This window comes from Rissa tridactyla, chromosome 11 (assembly GCF_028500815.1).
Source record: "Rissa tridactyla isolate bRisTri1 chromosome 11, bRisTri1.patW.cur.20221130, whole genome shotgun sequence".
NCBI lineage: Eukaryota > Metazoa > Chordata > Aves > Charadriiformes > Laridae > Rissa > Rissa tridactyla.
Genome location: NC_071476.1, coordinates 12,533,834 through 12,556,275, shown reverse-complemented (window position 1 = coordinate 12,556,275; position 22,442 = coordinate 12,533,834). Strand labels below are relative to the sequence as shown.

The window sequence follows — 22,442 nt, the reverse complement described above, 5'->3', positions numbered from 1 at the left end:
TATTCTCAGCTGCCTTAAGTGAGTGGTGTGCTTGCTTTAGAGAGCCATTTGCCTGCTCAGTTATCTGGAGCCTGGGTGTTAGAGCATCTCCAGGGAATTTGTATGGTTTTTGTGCAGTATTCTTTTGGATGGTAAACACTAATTAGTTCTCATCTGGGAAACATAGATGGGATGTATGATATCAGTGCATGGAACAGGCTTCTAGGGCATAGTCCAGTAGAACAGCTGTCAAGGGCATGATATTGTAACAATTCAACTCACTGAAGACTGTGTGAAGAGTGTTTTAGTAGCTGGAAAGCTGTACCACATCAATGCATGTGCTGTGATCTCACGCACAGGAAATTGTGTGACTGTATATGATGATACAGATGTGTCAGGAGTTTCTCTGTGTGTTTACTGCTGCCTATGATTCCTGGATCACGGTAGCCTAGATATGACAGTATGGGCCACAATCAAGTTGTTACTTGCTCCCTGAAAACTGTTACCTGGAAAAGTGACGCTTGATGATGAATGAATAACCAGATGAATGAGTAACTGGGACGGGGGAGGGAATGAACTTTAAAATTGTCTTGTGGTAGGTATAGAAGACCTTTGTTTGAAGTAAGAAAAAGAAATTGCTCTCTAGAACATGCACGTGAATGTTTGGGAAATAGTTTCAGGTATTTAATCTTCCACTTACTGACCAAGGTAATGGGATTTTAATGTACAAGGAAGATAAATTTATTTGAACAGCATTAAAAAAAAAAACCAAACCCGCTTGGCTTTCATTAAGCAAATATAGAAACTGAAGTTGCAGAGGAAGGTAACACTAAAAATTCATACTTTCATTGAAAGTTTAAGTGAATTGTATTGTTCTCACTGAAATATTACCTGATTTGTTGTTGCTGTGTTTTTTTTACAGATGATCAGTAGAATTGAATATGTGCACACAAAGAATTTTATACACAGAGACATTAAACCAGATAACTTCCTAATGGGTATTGGGCGTCACTGTAATAAGGTTAGTCTAATGCTCTTTGTTTAAAAGATCCAAAGGGAATGGGTTATGTTACTTGGTTCAAGCTGCACAACCTTTTAAAACCCTTTTAAAACCTTTTAAAACTGACGTTTTGGATACTAAACCATGATTCTTCGAGAGAACTTGGATTTCTTAATGTCCATTTCTAAATGCAGTGGCATACGCATGTGGATCTCTGACCCACCTTGGGAGAGGCACTTGATACCAAGATGATTTCTAGGCTTGCAACAAGATTATAAACTAAGCCTAGAGAATACTTAGCTACTTTTCTCGATGATGGAGTTTCATTATAGAGATAACTGTTGTAATAGCATTTTTTTTCCTCAATGATAAAGTCAAATCTTATCTTTGGCTTTGGGGCTGACTTCCTGGGATGAAAAGAATCCGTGCCAACGAGGGAGCACCTGACCTACCAGTCATCAGGGCATTAAATCTACCAGTGACAGACTGGTAAAGAGAACTCTTCAGCCATCAGAATTGTGGATACAACTAATAGCCAACATGTAGATCAATTGCCTTTATAAATAAATGAAACTATGCCAATATGTTCATGGAAAACTGTTAAGTTGTAGAGTACCTGAATATGTTGTACAACAAAAAGCTGCTCTCAATTTACTTTGGGGGGAAAAAAAAAGCAGGGGGGAGGGAGGGTGGGCTGAGGTGGTTGCACTTGTTTGGATGGGTAAACGTAGTCAGAAGTGCATGTTTCCCGTTGAAAACCTTATATAGAAGAAAACCGGGTTTTATTTTTAGCTCTCTTGAGTGAAATATGCTTAATCCTGCAATTTGTATGTCGAGCTCGGGCAGACAGGCAGCATTGGCAATGCATTAAGCATGCTACTTAATAGAAATTAACTTCAGGACAAATGTACGTGATCAAGCTATTTATTGGAAGCAAGATTCCCACTTATCTTCTCTGTATGCCATCAGAGAATGTCTCATCTCTGTAGGTACTGCTAGTGTTTAAAATGTTTACCTTTGTTTGCCTGTATGAATGCCAACTTCAGGGCCATGAATGTTAGAAGGGGGAAGCTTGATTAACATGAGATAACAGCTCTTGTCTGAAGAGGTGCAGTGCACTGAATGTTTAGATCCAACCATTGTTGGAAAAGCTTGTAAGTCCAGCTGAAAGGCAGTCTTTATGTAATCCTGTTGCTGTTAAACTTTGCTTGTTCCCAAGTTTCATACTTTCACTCTGTAGAGCTCTGTTTTTTTCTCTGCTGTGTTGAGCAGTTAGGCTCCTTAATTTTCTGGCATGACTTAGAGTAAACTTGAACACTTCAATTATTATTTTTTTCCCTAGTTTTAGTTTCTGATTTCCAATTGTTATTTTTGGGCCATTTTTCTAGACTTTTGCACAGTCATGCTAGGTTAGCATTGCTGCACTCTTTCATCTTGATGTGGATTAATGGCCTAGAAAATGCTGCTGTACTTCAGTGGAGAAACACATTAGACTTGTATCATCTGAAATGAAAAAATTCCCTGTAAACCAATATATTTTTTCCCCATTAATGGACTAGTTAGGGATCCACACAATACTATAGTGGTAAACACTGTCTGTGGGTATGGGCTTCGTTACTGTTGCAGGGTTTTAGAGGTTAGGGAGGTAGTTCTTTGCAGAAGTATGAATCAATAAGTTTACATAAGCAAAATGAGGAATGGATTGCTTCAGTTTGGAACAAAGTGCTTTGTCTAGGGAACACTTGCCACCATACAGTATTTACTTTGTTTCTTTTTGTAACTAAGGGTAGTTTGGGGTTTTTTAGAGATGACTATACACAGTTTAAAGAAAATCAGCCACAAAGACTAGAATAGCATGGTAATCTTGTTCCAGTAGCTTCCTGTCAGTTATATTAAAACTAAACTGATTTTTTTCAAATTTTAATTTGGTCATTGGGAGAAACTTTGCTCCCACCTTAAAAGACGAATTTTCAGCTCTGCTAGAAATAAGCCCTGCATGCTTATGAAAGTAAACTTTAAGGTGACTAAATGCCTTCTACCTCTTCCTTACTGAAGATTTACTTTTTCTAAATGTCTTTTGGGGGAAGGGCAGTTTGTGGAACCAAAGGATGCTTTTGTAAGCAAAACTTCAATTTCCTTTTTTAATAGAGCCAAATGTCACCATTGCTATCCCTGGTCAAGGCAGTGCCATTTTGGAGTGGCTCACAGTTGAAATTTACCTTGTCACGTCTTTCAAATTTTCTCCTTCAAAAAAAAAATAAAAAAAAATGAACATACATAGTTTTTTGAAAACTACAGTGCTTGGTGGAAGAAGGATGGCATTTGGCTACCCTGTTCTTTCTCGAACGCCTCGGTGTTGCCTGTCTGCGCCGGCCATTGTTGCAATGTAAGCAATACTGTTTGATGCACTGCCACCCTCTATTGTTTGTTCAGTGTTTAGAATCTCCAGTGGGGAAGAGGAAAAGAAGCATGACTGTTAGTACTTCTCAGGACCCATCTTTCTCAGGATTAAACCAGGTCTGAACTGTCTCCTATTCCAACCTCAACCCCAAATTCATGTGCTTTATTTTTGTTTCGGTTTTGTTTTGGTTTTGTTTTGTTTTTTTTTTTTTTCTGGAGAATGTAGACCTTGCAAAAGCACCTCTTATGTTGGCATTATTCAGACATACTTGGCAAACATGTAACATTACTAAGATGTTTCCCTGTGGCGCTTGTTTAAATTGTGGAATTATTTCTAAACTGGATATTAAAAAGGGGTAAATGTACGTGCTTGATTTCAGATGCAGAAGCAGGTTTTACTTTAGTCCTGTAAAACTCAAAGGCTATCTGTTGAATGTGTTGAAGGATAGACATGCCTCCCCAGTGAAATAAGAGGGTTTCAGCATAGGGCTGTCTGCTTGCCTTCCTGTAGGGTTCCTACGGTGTCTTTGAATACACGGGGAGAAGTTCTGTTATCGCTTCAGCCAGATTCCTTGCCTAATGGTTTTTGTTCAAAAATCTTTCCAAATATGTAATGAGGACTCAAATATTTTCATCTATTGTGCTTACAAAATGAAATTACTCCTGACAAGCTGTGTCTCGGAGAAGCATGAGCTTATCTTGTAGTGTTAAATGTAGTCCTCCTGACTCTTAAAGAGGAGATGAATTGGAGAGAAATGAAGACATATGCCAGTTCATAGCAGGACAGCTGGAAATTGCTGAATATGAATCAGCTCAGGAGTTTGGCCATAGAATCAGTCCGTAGCTTTCTATGATAGTCTTCATGTATTAAATCTCAGGCAGCTAGCTGCTGTACGCAAGCTGACAGGCTTCTCTTGTCTCCTAAAACTTTCTTATCAGTTGAGGCAGAGGCTTTGATCTGCTTCTCTAGTTGCTCTTGGCAAAAATCTTGCCCTACTTCTCCAGTTTCCTGCTGATTGTGCAACAAACAGAATTAAGGTGGTATGAGGTTATCTGTGGGAATACGTCTGTGTTCCTGCTGGCTGGCATTAGTACGTTCTGTGCTCATCCAAATCAGGCTGTGTCTTCCAGCTTAACTCCTTGCATGATGGGCGTACTCCTTTGCCTTCTAATGGTCTAGAATAGGAAATACTGAATGAGCTTAAACTAGCGATCAGAATAAGCTTCCCTGGAGAAATCAGTGCTGTAAAATAACATCCAGGTACTTGACTAGTGTAAAATGGGTCTGTGTTGTGGAATTGATTTTTTTTTTAAGAGGTTCTACCCGTAGCTCTTGAGGGAGTGCAGAGTTGCCTTGTTCAAATCTAATATCAAGAGCTTGTAGCAGCTGTGGAAGAGGCAGAGCATCATTTACTTTTAGAAGTCTTTCGAAGAAAGTAGCCTTACCAAGTTGATGCTAAACAGAGCTAGATGCTAGCTATTTATGTATTAGAGGCACACTCCCAGTGTTAACTGCTTTGATCCATGAACTGTGACTTTGTCCCTTCATACCATTAATTAACGGCAAGATCCCCAGGATTACAGAAAGCATATGAAAACTTTGAATTGTTTAAAGTGCTAGTAACTAAATGCGCAGTGAAAATATTCCTGCCTGATGTGTATAGTGTTTGGTTTTCCATCCTTCTCAAGGCATAGTATTTTGCTTAAAACAATGGGCAAAGGCCCTGCAAAAGTAGCTGTTGCAAACTATACATCAGAGGCTGTCATCAGATCAGAGAGCTTTAATCAGAAAATAAGGGATTGCATTTGAGTGCAAGCTTTGCTTCTAGGAAAGTTGCATTTGCAGTATAGTAATCACATAGAAGCTTTGTACTGTCTGCTTTAGGAGTTTAGTATAAAAATCCTCATTTCCTGGTAGCTGAAGAACATGTCCATGCTCACTATGTGAATAACTACCTCTAGTGGTAGCTGTGGTGGGTGCAACAAAGACAAGACCCCCACTTTCCTGAACTGTCTGACCAGTGTAGCTGACATACAGGCTTTGGATTTACCTCCCCTTGTTCAAAGCATTCTGGACTTTCAGGGTGACTTTCCCTAGGACAGCAAACGTAGAACTGCTGTGCTCTGTGGTTGCATATAAATCATGGCAAGACTTCAACTCAAGGTTTTCTATTCCAACATCAATAGCTTAAAGGGTTTTTCGTTTTGCTTTTTCCTGTCTAGACTACATAATAGTTAGAAAATCTTTAGAATTCTAAAACTTCCCTACTGTGCAATTCAGAAACTTCCAGTCTTTCAGCATCTTTGATACTTCTGTGTCAATTGTCAGTTTATAATTCACAGCACTTCCAGTGTGCCAGAGTGACCCTTTGTTTCAGTCTTGGATGCAGGTATACCTGCATATCAGTCTCCAGTACTTGTTTGCTTTTAAAGCTGCATCTTCTGTTCTGGAATCACCTTTACTGAATAGGTTTTTACTGAGAATTTCTTGAACCTTATGTGTTCTTTCCGTCATCTCCTTCCCCACTCAAGTTACTTTTGCAGTATTCATTAATCCGTAGGGGTTGTAGTCAGTGATCCTATAGCTTGAATCAGGAGGTCAGCCTGATGATTTGTACCTTGAAGACTGATTGCTAGAATTTGCAATGTTCCTTATGTACTTCTGCCTCAGTTTTTTTTGCCTAGTCCTGAAATCTTGTCACAAGAAGGTACAGTCTGTATTAACCTTTGTAGATAGGCTGGCTGTTAGCACACTAATTGCACGCACTCAGTTGTTGCTAAATACCATATCATTGGTCAAGCTTGGTTATTAGAAACCTAAATTGGATTCCATGTATGAGTCTGTAGTTTCCTGGCTGTATTAATATCGTCAGCGAGCGTGTCATGCTGCTGTGATAGTGTTCTGGTAGTCTTAAAATGAACATGTGATTGAAAGCAAGATGTCTTGTTTGCTGTTGAAGGTTTTGGCCTCATGCTCTGCAGAATGGCCAGTGTTCTTTATGAGACATAGAGAAGATTACAGGATGTGCATCATTTGCATTAAGCTGCTGAGCTGCCATTAACTATCTGTATGTGTAAACTGCTCTAGTGTGAGTGGGTTTTTGTGAAGTGTGCTCCCGCACATACTAGTTTCCTTTCTAAATTGTGCACTGTAGTTATTGAGCTAATGTGATACAAACTGCAATAGTAACATAAAATAGTTGTAGAACTAAGCTACGGATGCTGAGTAGCACAGTCTAATCTAGTCCACTGGATTGAGAAAAGGCTTGAACTAATTCACTGTTAAGTTTTTGAACTGGCTAGTTAAAGCTAGTTGCGACTCTGCACTGTTACTTTGCTTCCTTTTAACTGTAGGCTGTTACATTGTGTGGTTGTCTTAAAACGTAGCTAATGCCTAGAGAAAGAGATTGGGGATTCTTTGCATTGTATAGCAATGTAATCTGTTTTCATTTTTCTTTAAGTTATTCCTTATTGACTTTGGTTTGGCCAAAAAGTACCGGGACAACAGGACAAGGCAACATATACCATACAGAGAAGACAAAAATCTCACTGGCACAGCTCGATATGCCAGTATCAATGCACATCTTGGCATTGAGCAGAGGTGAGTTCAAGGAAATTACTGCTGTGCTTTTGGAGGCTGCAAGATGATCTTAGTTGTATGCTTCTGAAGTGTCTGAACTAATTTTATATGAGTAAGTGCATATATCGCTTTGCAAGTGCTTTTCTTTTTGTCTGCCTATGCAAGAGTTGGATGAGTCGGGGGGGGAATGCAAGCACTTAATTTGCTTCTTAAAGAGAGTGTAAGTCTTGCAGGCATGAAGTGGATGTTCTGCGTATACTGTTTTGGTTTTTTTAAAGGATAAGCTATGCTGTCATGTGGATCTGTTAGAGGATCTTCACAAATAAAATGGTGCACTTTCCTGATTGTGTTGTTACCTGTTGGTGCCACTGCTGACTGGCTTGAGATATAATTCTTTAGCCGGAGAGGGTATTCTAAAGCTGGGGTCTGTGTCCTGTTTTTTCACTCCCCCTTCAAGTTAGTAAACTACTGTTTATCCTTTTTTCCTGCAAGCAAGACTTGAAGATCATCTTCTACACTCCCACTGTATTTTAGTTTCTGGTATACAGAACCATAATTTTGTCTGTGTGTGTGTATATTTATATGTTTGAACATATAAACACATTTTTGACATCTGGATCAAAAGCATATTGCTACTATAGTACCTTAGCAGTGGTCCAGTGGAGATAACACTTTAAGTTGTTTGGAAGTGTGTGTTAGGTACTCATGAGATACGAAGTGATGTGTCTCTTTGCCTATATGCCTAGATGTTTTAATGTGTAAGTGTAATGTGGCTTTACCACATGATGCTGAGGTCACTTAAAACTTCCATGAATGTTTATGCTTCTGACCGTCAATTTCAACAGAACATGTAACTTACAAATATTTGTTTCTTTCACATGCTCCATGTTTTCTCTTAGCTTTAATTTCCTTAAGGTTCCTTAAGTGTATTTTAATGTCTGTCAGTGTCATTATTTAAGCCTACTTGACATGTGGGTCAAGTAGGGTAAATGACAGGTGCCATTTCTGAAGTAAGTACATCTCATAGAACCTAAGCCGTTCTTGTAGGGGAATAGCTGTGCTGACACCTCACAGTCCAGGGAGGGAACTGCAAAGGACTACTGATTTTGAATTTAGTCGGTGGTCTTGTACTATATCTGCTGGTACTGGGAATTCTAATATAATAATGTAGCTTGGTGCATGCTAAAAGCTATTCAACTGCCTAGATCAAGCTAACAGTGAGGCAAACAAGTAATATATTCCTGTAATCGAGAGAAATCAGTCCTGAAGCTGCTGGCAGAATATTTCAACTGTTAGTGCTGTATTTTAACTGTTACAGAACAGGTTTTCCTATGTGTAATAACAGCTGTTCTCAAGGAGCTGTTTGCAATGTTATCCATTCCTTGTTTTAGTAGTGGAGAATATTGTCATGTTTTCCAAATCCTGAAAATTGCTTTCATCAGTATATGTTAAAATGTAATATATCCATTACAGATTTACAGAACCAAATGTTTCCTACTACAAAAATCATGAAATTAAACATTAAAACAACAAAATGGATGGGGGATGGAAACTATTAATCCCTTTATTGCTTCTGAATTTACCACTGCCTTCTCAGAGAATATAATTTTATGTCATGGCCCCATACCATTCACTGAATCCTCTTGATGATTGAAATCTGTAATTTTAATAGAATTAGCAAGTTTTGCAGGCTGGAGTTTGTGGTCTTAGTCTCATTTTTCATCCCTTTGTCTTTGGCTGTGGTTTCATGTTAGAGCTGAGATGACTTTGGAGCTAGCTGCTGTCAAGAGTGAACCAGTCTTCCCTGACCCCTCAGCACAGCAACTGCTTTTCTGTCTTTGTGGTGAAGTGATTTAGGGAGCCAAGCTGATTTTCTTCTGGGATAGATCCCTGAACTGGTTCCCCAAAGTGTCAGAGGGCTTTAACATGAGTTGAGGGAGTGACAAACAGGCCATTGTGGTGAATATTAGTGGTTATTTTGGGTTGGCTGTAACATAAAGCATCACCTACAACTTCTTTCCTGTGGTACCAAGATCTGGAGGTAGCTCTGGCCAGATTCTTACAGATTGTTCTCACTTAAAGGGAGTTGTTTTACCCTCACCCATATGTACAATCCTCTTTGCAGTACTGCTCTTAGCCTTCTACTCCCTTGTTGGGGTAGTATGTGTGTAGTCTTTCCTGCCACCATTTAAATACTTCTCTTGCAGATCTGCCTGGGTGGCAAAGCAGTGGTAATACCTGTCGGGCTCTCTTGATAAGGGAGCTGGGAGGAGAAAAATAACTTGCATTGTTCTGTCTCGTGTTAAATAGATGTCAGCTGCAGAGGGGCAGTCAGAGGAAAAAAATCTGATTCTACCACAGCTGGGAAGAGGCAACTTTGCCAAGAGGAATAAAATCATGGAGCGTTTTTTTCCACTTCAGTGAACTGTACTAGCCTTAGTAATCATGAAAGCCGTGTTGCAAAGTATGATAGTGTTTGTGTGGCTAAAGTGTGGGTCTGGAGCATATGTAGTACAGAAAACATTTTAAGCCCTTTGCGTGAGAGCTTGAGTGCAAATTCTCAGTGAAGTCTATGGATAGTTAACTTTGGAGTTCTCTGGCTGCCTTCAAACAGGCTTCTTCAGAAGAAGGCAGAGGCACCTCTGATGCATGCACCTCTCTAAATATTGCATGTCTTTTAAAAACCATGGAGGCAATTTGGGTGTTTTTGACAGAAGTGAGGAAAGAAAGGAGTTAAGCAGGAGTTTGGGGCAAGATGTTCGGTATTGGTCCCAGACTGAGGCAAGGTTCAGGGAAATATCTTCCTTAATGAAGTTAAGGCTAATGTCATGTACCTCTTTCACAATGCATTCCATGGTTCCTGCCGGTAAAGCTTTAGTTTCTATCCAGGTTATTTAATTACATGGGGAAGACACTTAATGTTTCCTTTTTTATTTTCCAAAGTTTTTGTTTCCCAAATTATTCTAATGTAACTGCAGATGGAAACTTACCGCAAAAATACCTACTGACTATTCCTTGCTTGAAAAATGAATAGGATCAGCTTCCTGCTTGTGAAGACTTGTTACATGTCTGCCAGTGGAATCCTGAAAACCTAGATGTCTTAGCTGTATTAGAAAGAGACCATCCTTTACAACAAAGCTTAGGTTTTATGCCTTAATTATTCTTTTTTTTTTTTTAATTTTGGAATGCTTGTGCTACTTGAAATAAAGTACGGAATCCCAAAGTTTGTAATTCATTGTGTTCTTACTCTTTATCCAGTCGTCGGGATGACATGGAGTCTCTAGGATATGTATTGATGTACTTTAACAGAACCAGTCTGCCTTGGCAAGGGTTAAAGGTAGGTTATGTTGCCTTCCCCCCCCACCCTTCCTTTTCTTATTTTTGGGTATCATGCTCTGCCTGCAGGTCTGGATTAGGTGGTTGTATATAATGGTTAGCTTCAGTTACACAAAGCGGCTTTTCCCGAGCCAATGATATTTATAGAATGTAGAAGAAAAGTTCTTTCTGCTTCTTGTGCAGCAGGCAAAATGTGTATTGTTTGACTGTCTTAAAAATTATGCTAAACAATAGCTTACATCATCTTTGCAAATTATTATTGTCCTGTTGTAGGATGAGGCCCTCTCTGGGAAGTAGAAAATAACATTTAGTGGCTTTTTGAATTGCTGTAGAGAGCATGGAAATAATGTCTTGCCTAGCAAGTTCAGCTTTAGTGGTATTTTCAGTCCAGTTTATGGTATGACTGAATAATTATTAGCTGCAACAGACTTGCAAGTGTTATCATGTATGGTAGCCAAGTACAAGTATGGCAAATATTTCTGTTATATAGACTTCAGTGATTTGTTCTCATGTTTTAATTGTTTTTCTTCCTCCACGTGAGAATTGTGTAACTCAAATGATATTGCAGCTGCAAGTTTTCTAAAAAGACAAGCAGCTTGTGAAACACTAGAACTCTTCAGCTGCAAATGAATGTAATGGCTGCTTACTGAAACACGCAGGCAGCCCTTGAATGGGGTACTGAGTGGGAATTAATAGAACTTTGGCAAATGGAAATGCAAGTCTGGTCTGTTTAATGGACAAAAGCAGCAGCTAGAACTACATGAGCTGTGCCATGTGATGGAAGCATTAGACTGCGACAAATGGTATTAAACTGTGTCCAAATCTTAATACCAGATTGACCTTCATTCTGTTTGCAATAAGTGTGTGGGACTTGGAGATTTCACATAAAATACTTATGGTTGACCAAAGGATTTTTGTCATTTTTTTTGCTACTGTCCTTGTTAATCCAGTGTTGCACAATATCTCTTATATTATGACCTACATGTTCCACAGGCTGCAACAAAGAAGCAAAAGTATGAAAAGATTAGTGAAAAGAAAATGTCCACTCCTGTTGAGGTTTTGTGTAAGGTAAGAGTTTCCAAATGATGTCATACTGTGAAATGGAAGTTCTTTTCTTGTTTTTTAAAACTAGAGCCAATATATTAGATAGTCTCACATGGCATTTGCTGCTGCATAATACTTCTCTGGCAGTCATGGGTGCCTTCTGTTTGGCCACCCAACACGACTGTGTGTGTAACTGGGCAGGCATTTGCTCCTGTTTCTTGGTGTAGTTCGTGCCACCACCATCCTAGTTTTTTGGGAACTGTTGGCTGTGCAAGCTCTCCAGCTCTCTTAAGTGAGGCTTGTTCATTTCTTCAACTGCTACAGTGAAAGTTCTACATGTGCCCTCTTGGATAAATAAAACTAAGGTAGAGCTAAAACTAAGGTAGAGCTGTATAGCTTGCCCATATATACTTGTTTCTGCCTCTTCAGGATTGTTCAGATTGTCATCCGTATTTCAAATAGAGGCTGTAGTGGAATTGGATGTCAAGTGATCTTTGAAGCCATGACACAGAATGATGTTCTCCGATGCTATCCTTTGGGTCTTAAGATTTCTTTTGAACTGTGGCAGCCATGTACTTGTTAACAAAGGTCCTTGAGAACATGTGGTAGTTTTTGCATGTGAAACAGCAGCAGCAGGGATTGCACTTCCTAGTCACGCACATTTATATACCCTTACAGTCTGACAACATCTTCCAAGCTACTGAACTGTTACACCCCATGTTTTCTTTCTTGTACAGCACTATGCTGTATGCTATTTACACGTAGGCTTTAATATAGTGTTAAATGTATAAATATGTGAAGCAGGGAGTCTGAAAGAAATCTTCATGGTTTAAGTCTTCACACTTAACTGGTAACTGACCTTGCCTCTAGTATGCTCAGGTAGATTATCAAGGAAACATGAGTGGAACTTTTTAAGAGACAATTACTACTTATTCCAGAGACCTAGTTAATAAGAACTAGGTTTAATTAGGATGAATGAACTGCTTTATGTTGTGTATTGAAGGTTTTGGTAGCAGAGGACTTGCAACTGCAAAACATGCATCAGCTAACAATTCTGGGGAAGGAGTGTGTACCTGGTAACTTGCTGATCAAATCCACTTTCTGAAATACAGAATAAATGAATAACTAGAGGCAAAGTGGAATTTACATACATGAATCATCAGCCAGTTTTTCTCTGCTGTAGTAGACAGAAATACAGCTTTTTGTAGGGTTGTTAGAAGCTTTTTGCTGCAAGCCATGGCTTGATTAACACTGTTGATTTACAGGGATTCCCTGCAGAATTTGCCATGTATCTGAACTACTGTCGTGGCCTGCGCTTTGAAGAGGCACCAGATTACATGTATCTGAGGCAATTATTCCGTATTCTTTTCAGGTCAGTCTCAAAGTGGAAAAGTACAGAAATTTGTCTGTGCTTTACCAGTTGGTAACTGCTCTGTAGGACTTGCACTGCAGAAAGCTGCTTCATATGTGTGTGGTGTAGGGAGGAGTTCTGGGACTTTCTTTCCATTTCAGAGTTTGACAAGCTGTTTAAAGGACCTGAAAAATATTCTTCAACACTAAACATGAGGGAAAAGATTCTCTTCTTTTTGAATTGCGTGATCTAACCACTAATGCTAGAGGGCTGAGCCCATGCTTCAAGTTCTCTTGCAAATAGCTTAAGAAATTGACCGCTCAGTAGAAGCATTTGAAGCTTTTTATGTTGGAGATTGGTGATGGGACTAGCAGTGGTGCCCAGGAGATGGATTTCAGTGGAGGGGAATAGTGATGTTACGTTGAGCTTGTTAGAGAAACCAGAACATAAACTCGGCCTTGTGGAGTGAACAGCATCTGTCAAAAGAAGAGCTGGGACTGATCTCTCAAGAGTCTCCCTGCAGGTTTCTGGAAACCAAAGCGACTTTTACTAGATATTACTACAATACTGCAGTGTCTCCTTAAAACTATATAAATTAAAAACAAACAACAAAACAAAAAAAAAAAACAAACAAAAAAACCCCAACAAAACAACTGAGAAACCTCAGTGCAGACGAATGGATAAGCCAGGTTGACAAGTGCTGCTTCTACAAATGCAGACTTTCGTGTAACCAGTGAAGAAAACACTGCTTGATCGTATTTGGGCTTGTTTCAAGAATCCCTTTAAGTTACTAATACTTGGCATTTATATACCATTCGTAATCTCCAAAGCAGCTTAGAAAAAGACCTCTAGTTCGGGGTTTTCAGCAAAAGCTTGGTATTAGCAATAAGGAAGTTATGATCTGTTACAGTAAAGTATTTTACTCTTTTCTAGGACCTTGAACCACCAATATGACTACACATTCGACTGGACAATGTTAAAGCAGAAAGCAGCACAGCAGGCAGCCTCTTCCAGTGGGCAGGGGCAGCAGGCCCAAACCCCCACAGGCAAGCAAACTGACAAATCCAAGAGTAACATGAAAGGTTAGTAGCCAAGAACCAAGTGACGTTACAGGAAAAAAAAATTACACTAATTTGGACAATGTCAGCAATTTAAGTGTTAGATCAAGGAGGTGGTTTAAAAAATACATTTGGCTGTTAATTTAAAAAGCAAAAAAAAGAGACGTCCTTGGAGAATTTGACTACTAACTTTATACCAAAATGTCCTTGTTCTTCATGTCATTTCTTCTGGGGATGTTGGGTCATTTTAACCACTGCATCTTTTGCTCCTGCATTAACCACTTTCCAAAAACAAGAAACTGACTTGGTGTTGGGAATGTGACATTTTTATTTATTTTTATTTATATATATACATATATGATACATATATTTATATATGTATAAATATATAATACAATCCAAAATCCTAGACCTAACACTTCTTAAGGGATAATTCTCATTAACTAGGCAAGGATCTAGAGACTTTGGGTTCTACTCTGTTCCAGCTGGTATAGTGCTGTGGGTTTGCTTCTGTATGCCTCAAACATTGGAAACAGAAAATGGTGAATGATCTGGCTTCCTGCAGTAGGTTTACATTGAGACATTTGGTCCAGAGTTAAAGGACCAGTGAACTCAAAATGTCTTGCCTAAATCTCAAGAGTAACCCTGAACTGCCGTGGACTGCCAAGTCACAATTTTCTGAAGTATGTAGATGCTCGGGGGTGGGGCTTCGGGTTTCTTCACTATTTTTAATGTTTCTAGGTTATGGTTTCAAAGGGAAATGTTGTGAAATGTTCAAGATGTAATTGTGTAAAAACTGAAAACTGCGCTCTGAAAAGGCAAATATAATTTTTTTAATGCATTCATGAAGTTTTTTAAAAATTGTGATGTAAATCTGCCAGTGTTAGTCTGGTAAGTTGCTAGAATGAAACTGCTACAGCTGGTGACTATTACAGCCAGTCTTGTAATAAAACTGGTTCTCCAAGATGAGCTGTGGATAAAGTTGAAGCTAATGAGGTTGTTCCAGTGAGAGCAGAGAACCTGATTTAAGTTACTGCTATTGAGGTAGCCTATTGAGGTATTACTGCTGCGTGCTACTCTTCAGTACGTTCTTGTCTTGACTATCATTTTTATATGTATAAAATTATATATTAAGTTAACATGGCAGACTTGGAAGTCAAAGAAATGCAGAAGTGTTTACAGTAAACTTACCAAAACATTGTTTTTCACATATTGTGGCAGCATGCAAACATAACCAGGTGGCTTTAGTCAAAATAGCGATCTAAAAATATAACACTTCATTTCTCTGGGTGAAGTAAAATACCTGCTAGTCTTTCCAAGACTCAATCTGAAACGGTTTCTTGAAGAAAAACAGTTTCCATAGGATGCCATTAAATGTCAGATTATTTGTTGCACAGAGATTCCAACTTGTTTGGCTGGAGCCAATGGGTGTTACAACACTGAAAGCTGTAAACCAGTTCCTTCAGCTGTAACACCAGTATGTAGCAGACTCAGTGATTATGCACCCAGGCTCGGATTGCTTCCTGAAATACAGAAGCTCTGATTGGAGTTCAGAACTCATTACTGAATCCAGCCCATTGTCAGGGTGTGGAGAGGTTGGCTGTTAGAGCAGGAGGAAATAACTTGAGCAAAAATGTGGATTCTTCACAATGGTTTGTGTTTAAAGCAAAGACCATGCAACAGCTGATGATCTGTAAACAGCACTGCCCTGAAAATCAAGTTGTATGCACTTGAAATATTGTTCTGCTGGTGAAGTAGGTTTAATGTGCCACTCCTGGCTCAGGTGGTCTCTGACCAAGTGCTATATACCATTAAGTGAAGAAAAGGTCGTCGTAACAATTATATGCCTCTGCTTTCTAGTGATGATTTAGTGGCAGAATGCAAAGCTGTGGCTGACTGACAAGCATGAGTAACAGGGAGGCTGTCTTGCAGTTAAACCTTATAGACCATTTCTGCTTCTTGATGACCTTCCTCATCACACCGTCCTCTAGTAACGAGGCGCATCACTATAGCTATGGAAAAGTTGCTGTTTTTCTAGCAGACTTTCATTGGCTCTTGCACAGAGTAACAGCCTTCTAGGGGAATGACTGCCTGCTTTCCTCCCTGCATCATGAAGAAAAGACTTGTGACCTTTGGATTGATCAAGCTGTAATGTCAGCACAGCATTAAAGTAGTGCTTGTCAAACATCTGAAGACTTCCCCAGCTTGCTAAAATAGCTTAGTCTCTTCATCACAGCAAAGATTCCAGATTTCTAAAATAATACATGCCTTTTTATGAGAAATATTGCCTGTTAAAATGAAGATTTTCTGAACCAGGAAAGCTCAAGCAGGAGGTTCTATGGCTTATATGTTGCTGTCGCGTTGAAGATCAATGAAATACCTGGTTTATTTTTTTTCAGCGTTCAGTAAATTCTTGTGTAGTTGCTGTAGCAAAGCCTGTGCTGAAGTGGCTTGAAAGGCTTCATGGCATCAAATGGTACCACTCTGGTAACAATATCCAGTTTAATGAGAGTACTGCAAATAGCGATTTTCAGGTGCACTTATTGGTTAAAATCTTACAGTATACTGTATAAAGTGCAAGTACTATTGAAGATGTGCCTCTTGGGAGTGGGGCAGGGGGTGTGTGAAGTCTCAATTCTTTCAAATAATGTCCAGAGACTTAACATGACTCAGATTATTTGGACAGTGTGCTTATTTATAGATATTCCTGGCTGCTTTAACTCGGATCCATATTAAACTATCTCACTGAGTCCTATAGGTTATTCAGGCTGAATATTCTGTTTGATTCCAGGATAGCCTGTTCTGTCAATGGTCTCTTTTTCTCTTTTACTTTTTTTTCCTGTCCCTCTCTGGAACCCTGTGCAGTGTCTTTTGTAACAAGATCAGCTGGTTTTGAACTTGGGAGAGATGAACGGTTTCAACAGACAGAGCTTCTCTGCTGACTCTGGGAAGTTTAGCTCTCAATCTCTTGACGGTGCAGCAGTTGTTCAGGTGTGATTTGTAACAATGCTTACAGTCAGCTTCCCTCAGTCATAAAACTGACTCATGCAGTCAGTCTCCAGGATAAAATCTATCCGTTCCATTTGTGAGAGATGGTTTTTAATTCACTTCAGTGTCAAGTTTTGTGAGCCTGTCAGCAATCCCATTAGCATTCACCAGACACCTGTAGTTGTGGCAGCATTTCTCAGAACAGGCTATTAGTTCACTACTTGAGATTTAGCCAATTGACAGCTAAATGCTTTTCACTGCTTGTCTCTGCAGCTACTTCATAGAGGAAAAAGTTTGAACACTTCTCAAGTAGAGGAGTTTCTTAGAGTTTGACTGTACAGTTACTTTTCCCCCATTGATCAGATCTGCAGCTATAGTAGTAATAAAGCAATTTGAGTATCCCTCACATAGCATAGAGATTATCAAAGTTTTGGGTTACACCCTGGAGGGGCAAGGAGTGATGAATGTGCAGATTTGAGCTGGCCCTGTATATAGTGAAGATGTGTTAGAGAAATGCCAGCAAAAACTCCTCAGTATGTTCTTCATACTGCCAAAGTCTTGTGTGCTACATGAATGTCTCAACATCTCATTTGACAGCTATGGTTGGGAACACTTCTGTGTAGTCTTAACAGGGCTTGAAAGGGTTTTGTTGATTGAATCCAGTTCCCTATTGTTCTCTGTAGAGTTGGGCATTCTCTTGCCCATAATACCTTGGATTTGAGGTATTCTAACAAATAGCAGCATATAATTTGTTAGCATGTCCTTTGTCCTCAGGTTCAGGATCCCATTTTCATTTGAAATATCCGGGCTTCTAAAGCAATGGGTTGATCTGTTTCTTTCCGCACTGGGAGCACACTCCTCCTTTGTTGACTTAGTTTGGGCTGCTTTGGTGGTGGAGAAAGTGGTTCAACTAATGAATCAATGTCCACTGCTGCACATGCTAAATGGAAAAACAGCGTAACTTTTGGTTGTATGCATCAAGTAAGGGTTACGAACAATTTTGTGCCAGTGGAACTAAGGATTCACTGGGGTTTCTGTGAGAACTTGCGCTCAAGTGGGAAAGACTGTCTTAGTTCTGGGGCAGGATTTGGTTTTTCAGAATGGCTAGTGCTGGATAAAGAGAATTGTCCTTCAGTGCATTAAGATTGGGTTCAAACAAAGCTAGTGAATCTTCTTACCTGTAGCCTGTTTTGGAAGAGTTAAAGCTGTCTTCTGGGTACTATCCAGATACGTTTTTGATCGTATGTCAGGCTGTGTTTAAGACTTGTTTGCACTTGCTTCTCTCTGGATGACAGCACAAGCTATAGCTGAGGTCAGCTTTGTCTGTATTTCACTCTGAAGAGGTTTCTGTTGCAAAAACGCAGCTGTTGCTCAGATGAATTCATGCATCGACAGAATACCATACTGTTTGGAGGTCATCCAGAACGGAAACTTGCTTGGCAAAGTAGTCTTTGGTTGAGACTCCTGTTACCTCTTTAAAGCACAGTGCTACTACCTGAGTCACCAGGAGTGAGTATATAAGCAGTCACATGAAGACTGGCTTAGCTTGCAGTAACTGGTTCTTTGAGATCTCTGTATGTATTCCTTTACTCTCCCTTTTCCATAATGTCTTGAACGTGTCATTTGGAGTCCAGAACTTTAAAAGAATTGTCCCTGACTCCCCACCTCCCCTGTCACATGTGGTTTCCCTTGTCCTTCCAAGGACAGAAGGTATGCTGGGTTCCTAGTTACTGTCAAAGGTTCTTGCTTCTGTTCTGGTTGCCCAGAGCATTGTACGTGTGAGCACGTAGTGAACACCAGTTACTGTAAGGTAAGTTATTCCTGTTCCTTTTCTGTCTGTGTGACACTGCTGTACTGCGTCTCTGAAGAGCACCACTGCAGTCAGATGACAGTTTGACATTCAAGGATATAAACATGAGACATTGCAGACAAGTAGAAAACAATCCTATGAAATTACATCCTGCTTCCTAGTGGCAATAACACATCTTGTTTTCAAACTGTTGATCTGAATTCCTATTTAAGGAATGCAGCATCCAGCTGGTGCATAGGCCTGTTTTCCAGCGCAGCAGTAGGTATGAGTGAGAGGTGTGTGTTTGTGCTAAAGTGTGGTGGCAAATGCTGTTAGCTTTGGAAATGGACCCTAGGAACTGTGCAGTTCTGAGACGGAGCAGCATTTTCCCCTTTGAATGACCATAACTGCTACTTAATTCTCCTACTGTGAAGGCTGTTTCTCATTTTCATCCTGTATCAGTAAGTTGCCCTTGTGTTTATCTTGCAGGTTTCTGAGCATGGCGAGGATGGGACAAAGCAGAGCAGATCGGAGCAGGACTTGTCACTCCCCAAATCCTAGAAATTTTAGTTCATACGTACACTTGCCAGTGGCTGTGGGCAACCATTTACTTGGTGTAAAGAACTTAATATCAGTATAAACTGGCTCTGGGCAGTGTCAATGATGCTGCACTTTGAGTTGTAGCAGCTGTAATTGTGAATATTACTGAGATAGTGAAACATGGTGTCCAGTTTTCTATTGCATTTTTTTCAAGTGGAAAAGTTACCTAATGGTTGACACACAAGTGGAGAAAATTGTGCATATGCCAATTTTTGTTACCTTTTTACTTTGAACTACACTGCTTATGAGATCTCATTGTTTTGGAAGAATGGCATGAACAGTCTTCGGCAACAGTTGTGATAATTGTAAATGCTCACAATTGTGCACTCTTTTCTGGTTATTCCTCCCTGGGTTTTGAAAGTTGTACACTTAAAACATTCTTAAAGTTGTTGGCTTCTATGTGCAACATACCAAGCCAGCTGACATGGTAGTAACCAAAGATTCCAGTTTTTAAGCGTATGAAAGACTCTGCCTGCTTACCTGTGCTAGAAATAACAGCATCTAAAGTGAAGACTTAAGAGAAACTTAGCGACTACTAGATAATCTTTAGGACTCTGCATTAACTCTATAATGTTCTTGGTATAAAAGGAAAAACAGCATATTTGTCACAAAATTTAGTTAACATCTTACAACTGAACCTGTATGTAAGTTGCTTAGATAAATGTAATCACTGTAAACATCTATATGATCTGGGATTTTGTTTTTATTTTGAAGCGGGAGCTTTTTTGTTTACAAGTTCATTAAAAGCTAAAAACTGTTTCTGTAAGGAAATGAGATTTTTTTATTTGCCTTGTTAATTCAGTTTAAATCTACATCACCCTGTTTTTAAAGCAAGTTTTAAGGCCATTTGTTAAGCAAAAGAAGTCATATTTCTTTCTAAATCATTTTAGATTTAGTGTTGTAACTCTGCCTCATTTTGTTTTTAAATAAATTTTGTATTTTTTCCTTGAGGGGGAAGGGGCAGTCTTGCATTTTTATAACTTGTTGTTTGAGACCAGCCCTCTATACTAAGATTGGATTTTTTTAAAAACAAAATGGCATCTTTTGCAGACCTGGTACTGGCAGCTTCCGAGCATTGCCATGTCATGCATCGGCTGGACTGACTTGCGATTGCTAGTTTTGAGAGAAATTTGAATGGAGTATTTGGATGGTTTTAAACCAAGGCATTTTCTTTCAAGTTCTTGTGAAGTGGATATGACCAGATTTACTCTTGTTCTAGGGGACAGCCTCGCACCATGCAGAGTTCACATTGGTTACTGCCCCAGGCTGTCTTCCTTCTCACTCCTATTCTAGCCCAGCTGAAAGAAAGAAATACTTTTATTGCTGGTAATTCTTTAACAGTGTAATTTATTCCTTTATAGCATGTCAGAATAAATTAAAAAAATGTCTGAAAATGCTGCCAGATGCCTATTGTGTAAATGTTGTTTGTATGTTAGCTTTTTAGACAGTTTCTATGCATGTAGCAGAGTTCCTGCTCACAGTTCGTATTTTTACTGTTTGAAAAGGTCTTTCATTTTGAAAACCATTTCTTCAAGATCTTAATACTTACACTGTGCACTCTCTGTCATCACGGAGTGGTAATCTGGATCAAGGCCGCGCTCTTGCGCGGTCACTATGCATACTCCCTTTACGAGGAGGATCTGCTCTGAGAAGATGTTAAACTTTAGCTGGAGAACATTGTGTGCTAATAAACATTTGTAGAGATAATCTGGGCATACAGGGAGGCAAAAAGTCTGCCGGGCTTCACAGAGATATCGGTGCACATTTGGAAACTTCTGAGTCAGAGCGGTCTCTCTGTTACCTGGAAGGTGGAAGAAGAAATGTAGCTCGTTCTTCTGGCTAGGATGTTTTTCCTAGGCTCTGAGTATTGCCCTATCCAAATAAGGATGCTTTACAAGCAATGCCTCATAGGAAAATGGGTATGTTTCTAAGAACTGGTATCTAGAATACTATGTTATGTCCTTACATATGATTTTTACTGTCTAGGTAATACATCTGACAACATGCATTGGCAGAAGGGGAAGAAGCAACGAATGCAATGAAATGCCTTCTTGGCAGCTGTTTTCAGGGTGGCTGCTTGGAATTGTTTTGGCACCGCTTTTCTTGCTTTGATATGAGGTATTTGAAAGTCGGAGGAAGTAATTTGGTTTCAGAAGAAGAAATTATTTCCTCTGTCCATTAAATTTACTCATGACTTTGAGGAGGGTTGTCAAAGTTTAGAAACAAAACTGCCCTTGATGAGCACTGTAAGCAAGAATAGTTCATACGCTTAGAGTGTCAAAATGCATTGGTTTGTAGTTCTTAAACTGCAGGCCTCGTCCTGCTGAGGAGTATGGAGTCCAGGTAGTCTTTCAGACATGGTGTGTTAATAGAATTTACTTCTGCACAGAAGTGTGAGCTTAAAGTCAGCTGTGTCATGCTGCTTTGCAGAAAACCAGCCTGCACCAGACATGCTGAACAATGAACAAGACGGCAACCTTCCTTAAAGAGATGCTGTGATACTGAACACTCATTTGCTGTATAATCTATTTGGTTTGTAACAAAGACTTAAAACCAAAAACATTAAAAACTATGTGGATCTTGACTTCTGGTTGCAGCTCTGCATAGGTTTTGTGTTGGGAGGTTTACTCTTATCTACTGTCCTGATGAAAAGTCAAAAACTTCTGCAAGCAAGCAATCCCAGCCCTTTATAAGTAGTTATAACAGGGGCCATAAAGTGCAAGAACTACAACCTCAAGTTCCCTGGTAAGTGCTAGAATTCAGGTAATGACATTAGACTGTGACAACAGGTTCTTAGTCATCTAAGCTGTGTTACAGCACTTCAAAGCAATTTATTAACCTCCTTATAGCAACTCTGAGAGGCGTGCTAAGGCCATCTTTTAAAAGCTCCCTTAATTTGGAGCATGGAGTGCTCATATGCAGCATACTGGTTCATTATTTGTAACCTATTTAAGCCATTTGTTACAAGCAACTGAGTCTTTTTCTTTTCTCCCATAAAGGCTCTGAAAAAAGGGCAGACTGCTCTAGGTTTTGGTTATTAGTTACATTAGTAACATCGCTCTCACTGTCTGGCCTGCTGTTCTGTGTGGTGTTGGCATTGGTAATAAGTGATGAATTCAAGCCCTGGCTGTGTTGAAACACTCAGTCTCTGAAAGCTTAGGTATGTTTCTGGTAGATGTGTCAAGTCTGGTGTGTGCCAGCCTGATATTTTTCTTGCTGATTTCTGTTGAATTGTATCTGCATGGGGGATATTTTTCAAGCTTCTGTGTTGACTTGTTCTGCTGTTGCATTGTTCTGCCTGTCCTCTCAGTTGGCTT

The 22,442-nt window shown here is 39.5% G+C and overlaps 1 protein-coding gene across 7 annotated transcripts in view; it reads left to right on the top strand.

The window, feature by feature from the left end:
- Positions 1 to 21,709, top strand: part of CSNK1A1 (casein kinase 1 alpha 1) — a 36,637-nt gene extending 14,928 nt beyond the window's left edge. For 2 of the 7 annotated variants that reach the window (XM_054217928.1, XM_054217935.1), the window contains 8 exons: positions 902 to 1,000; positions 3,413 to 3,496; positions 6,841 to 6,980; positions 10,218 to 10,296; positions 11,289 to 11,363; positions 12,605 to 12,711; positions 13,624 to 13,772; positions 21,112 to 21,709. In XM_054217928.1, the coding sequence (XP_054073903.1) occupies positions 902 to 1,000; positions 3,413 to 3,496; positions 6,841 to 6,980; positions 10,218 to 10,296; positions 11,289 to 11,363; positions 12,605 to 12,711; positions 13,624 to 13,772; positions 21,112 to 21,167 (789 nt within the window). In that variant the 3' untranslated portion in view covers positions 21,168 to 21,709. Of the gene's footprint in view, positions 1 to 901; positions 1,001 to 3,412; positions 3,497 to 6,840; positions 6,981 to 10,217; positions 10,297 to 11,288; positions 11,364 to 12,604; positions 12,712 to 13,623; positions 13,778 to 19,014; positions 20,520 to 21,111 lie in introns of those variants that run through there. The other 5 variants (XM_054217933.1, XM_054217930.1, XM_054217932.1 and 2 more) reach the window with 5 other exon arrangements.
- Positions 21,710 to 22,442: the final 733 nt, after the last annotated feature.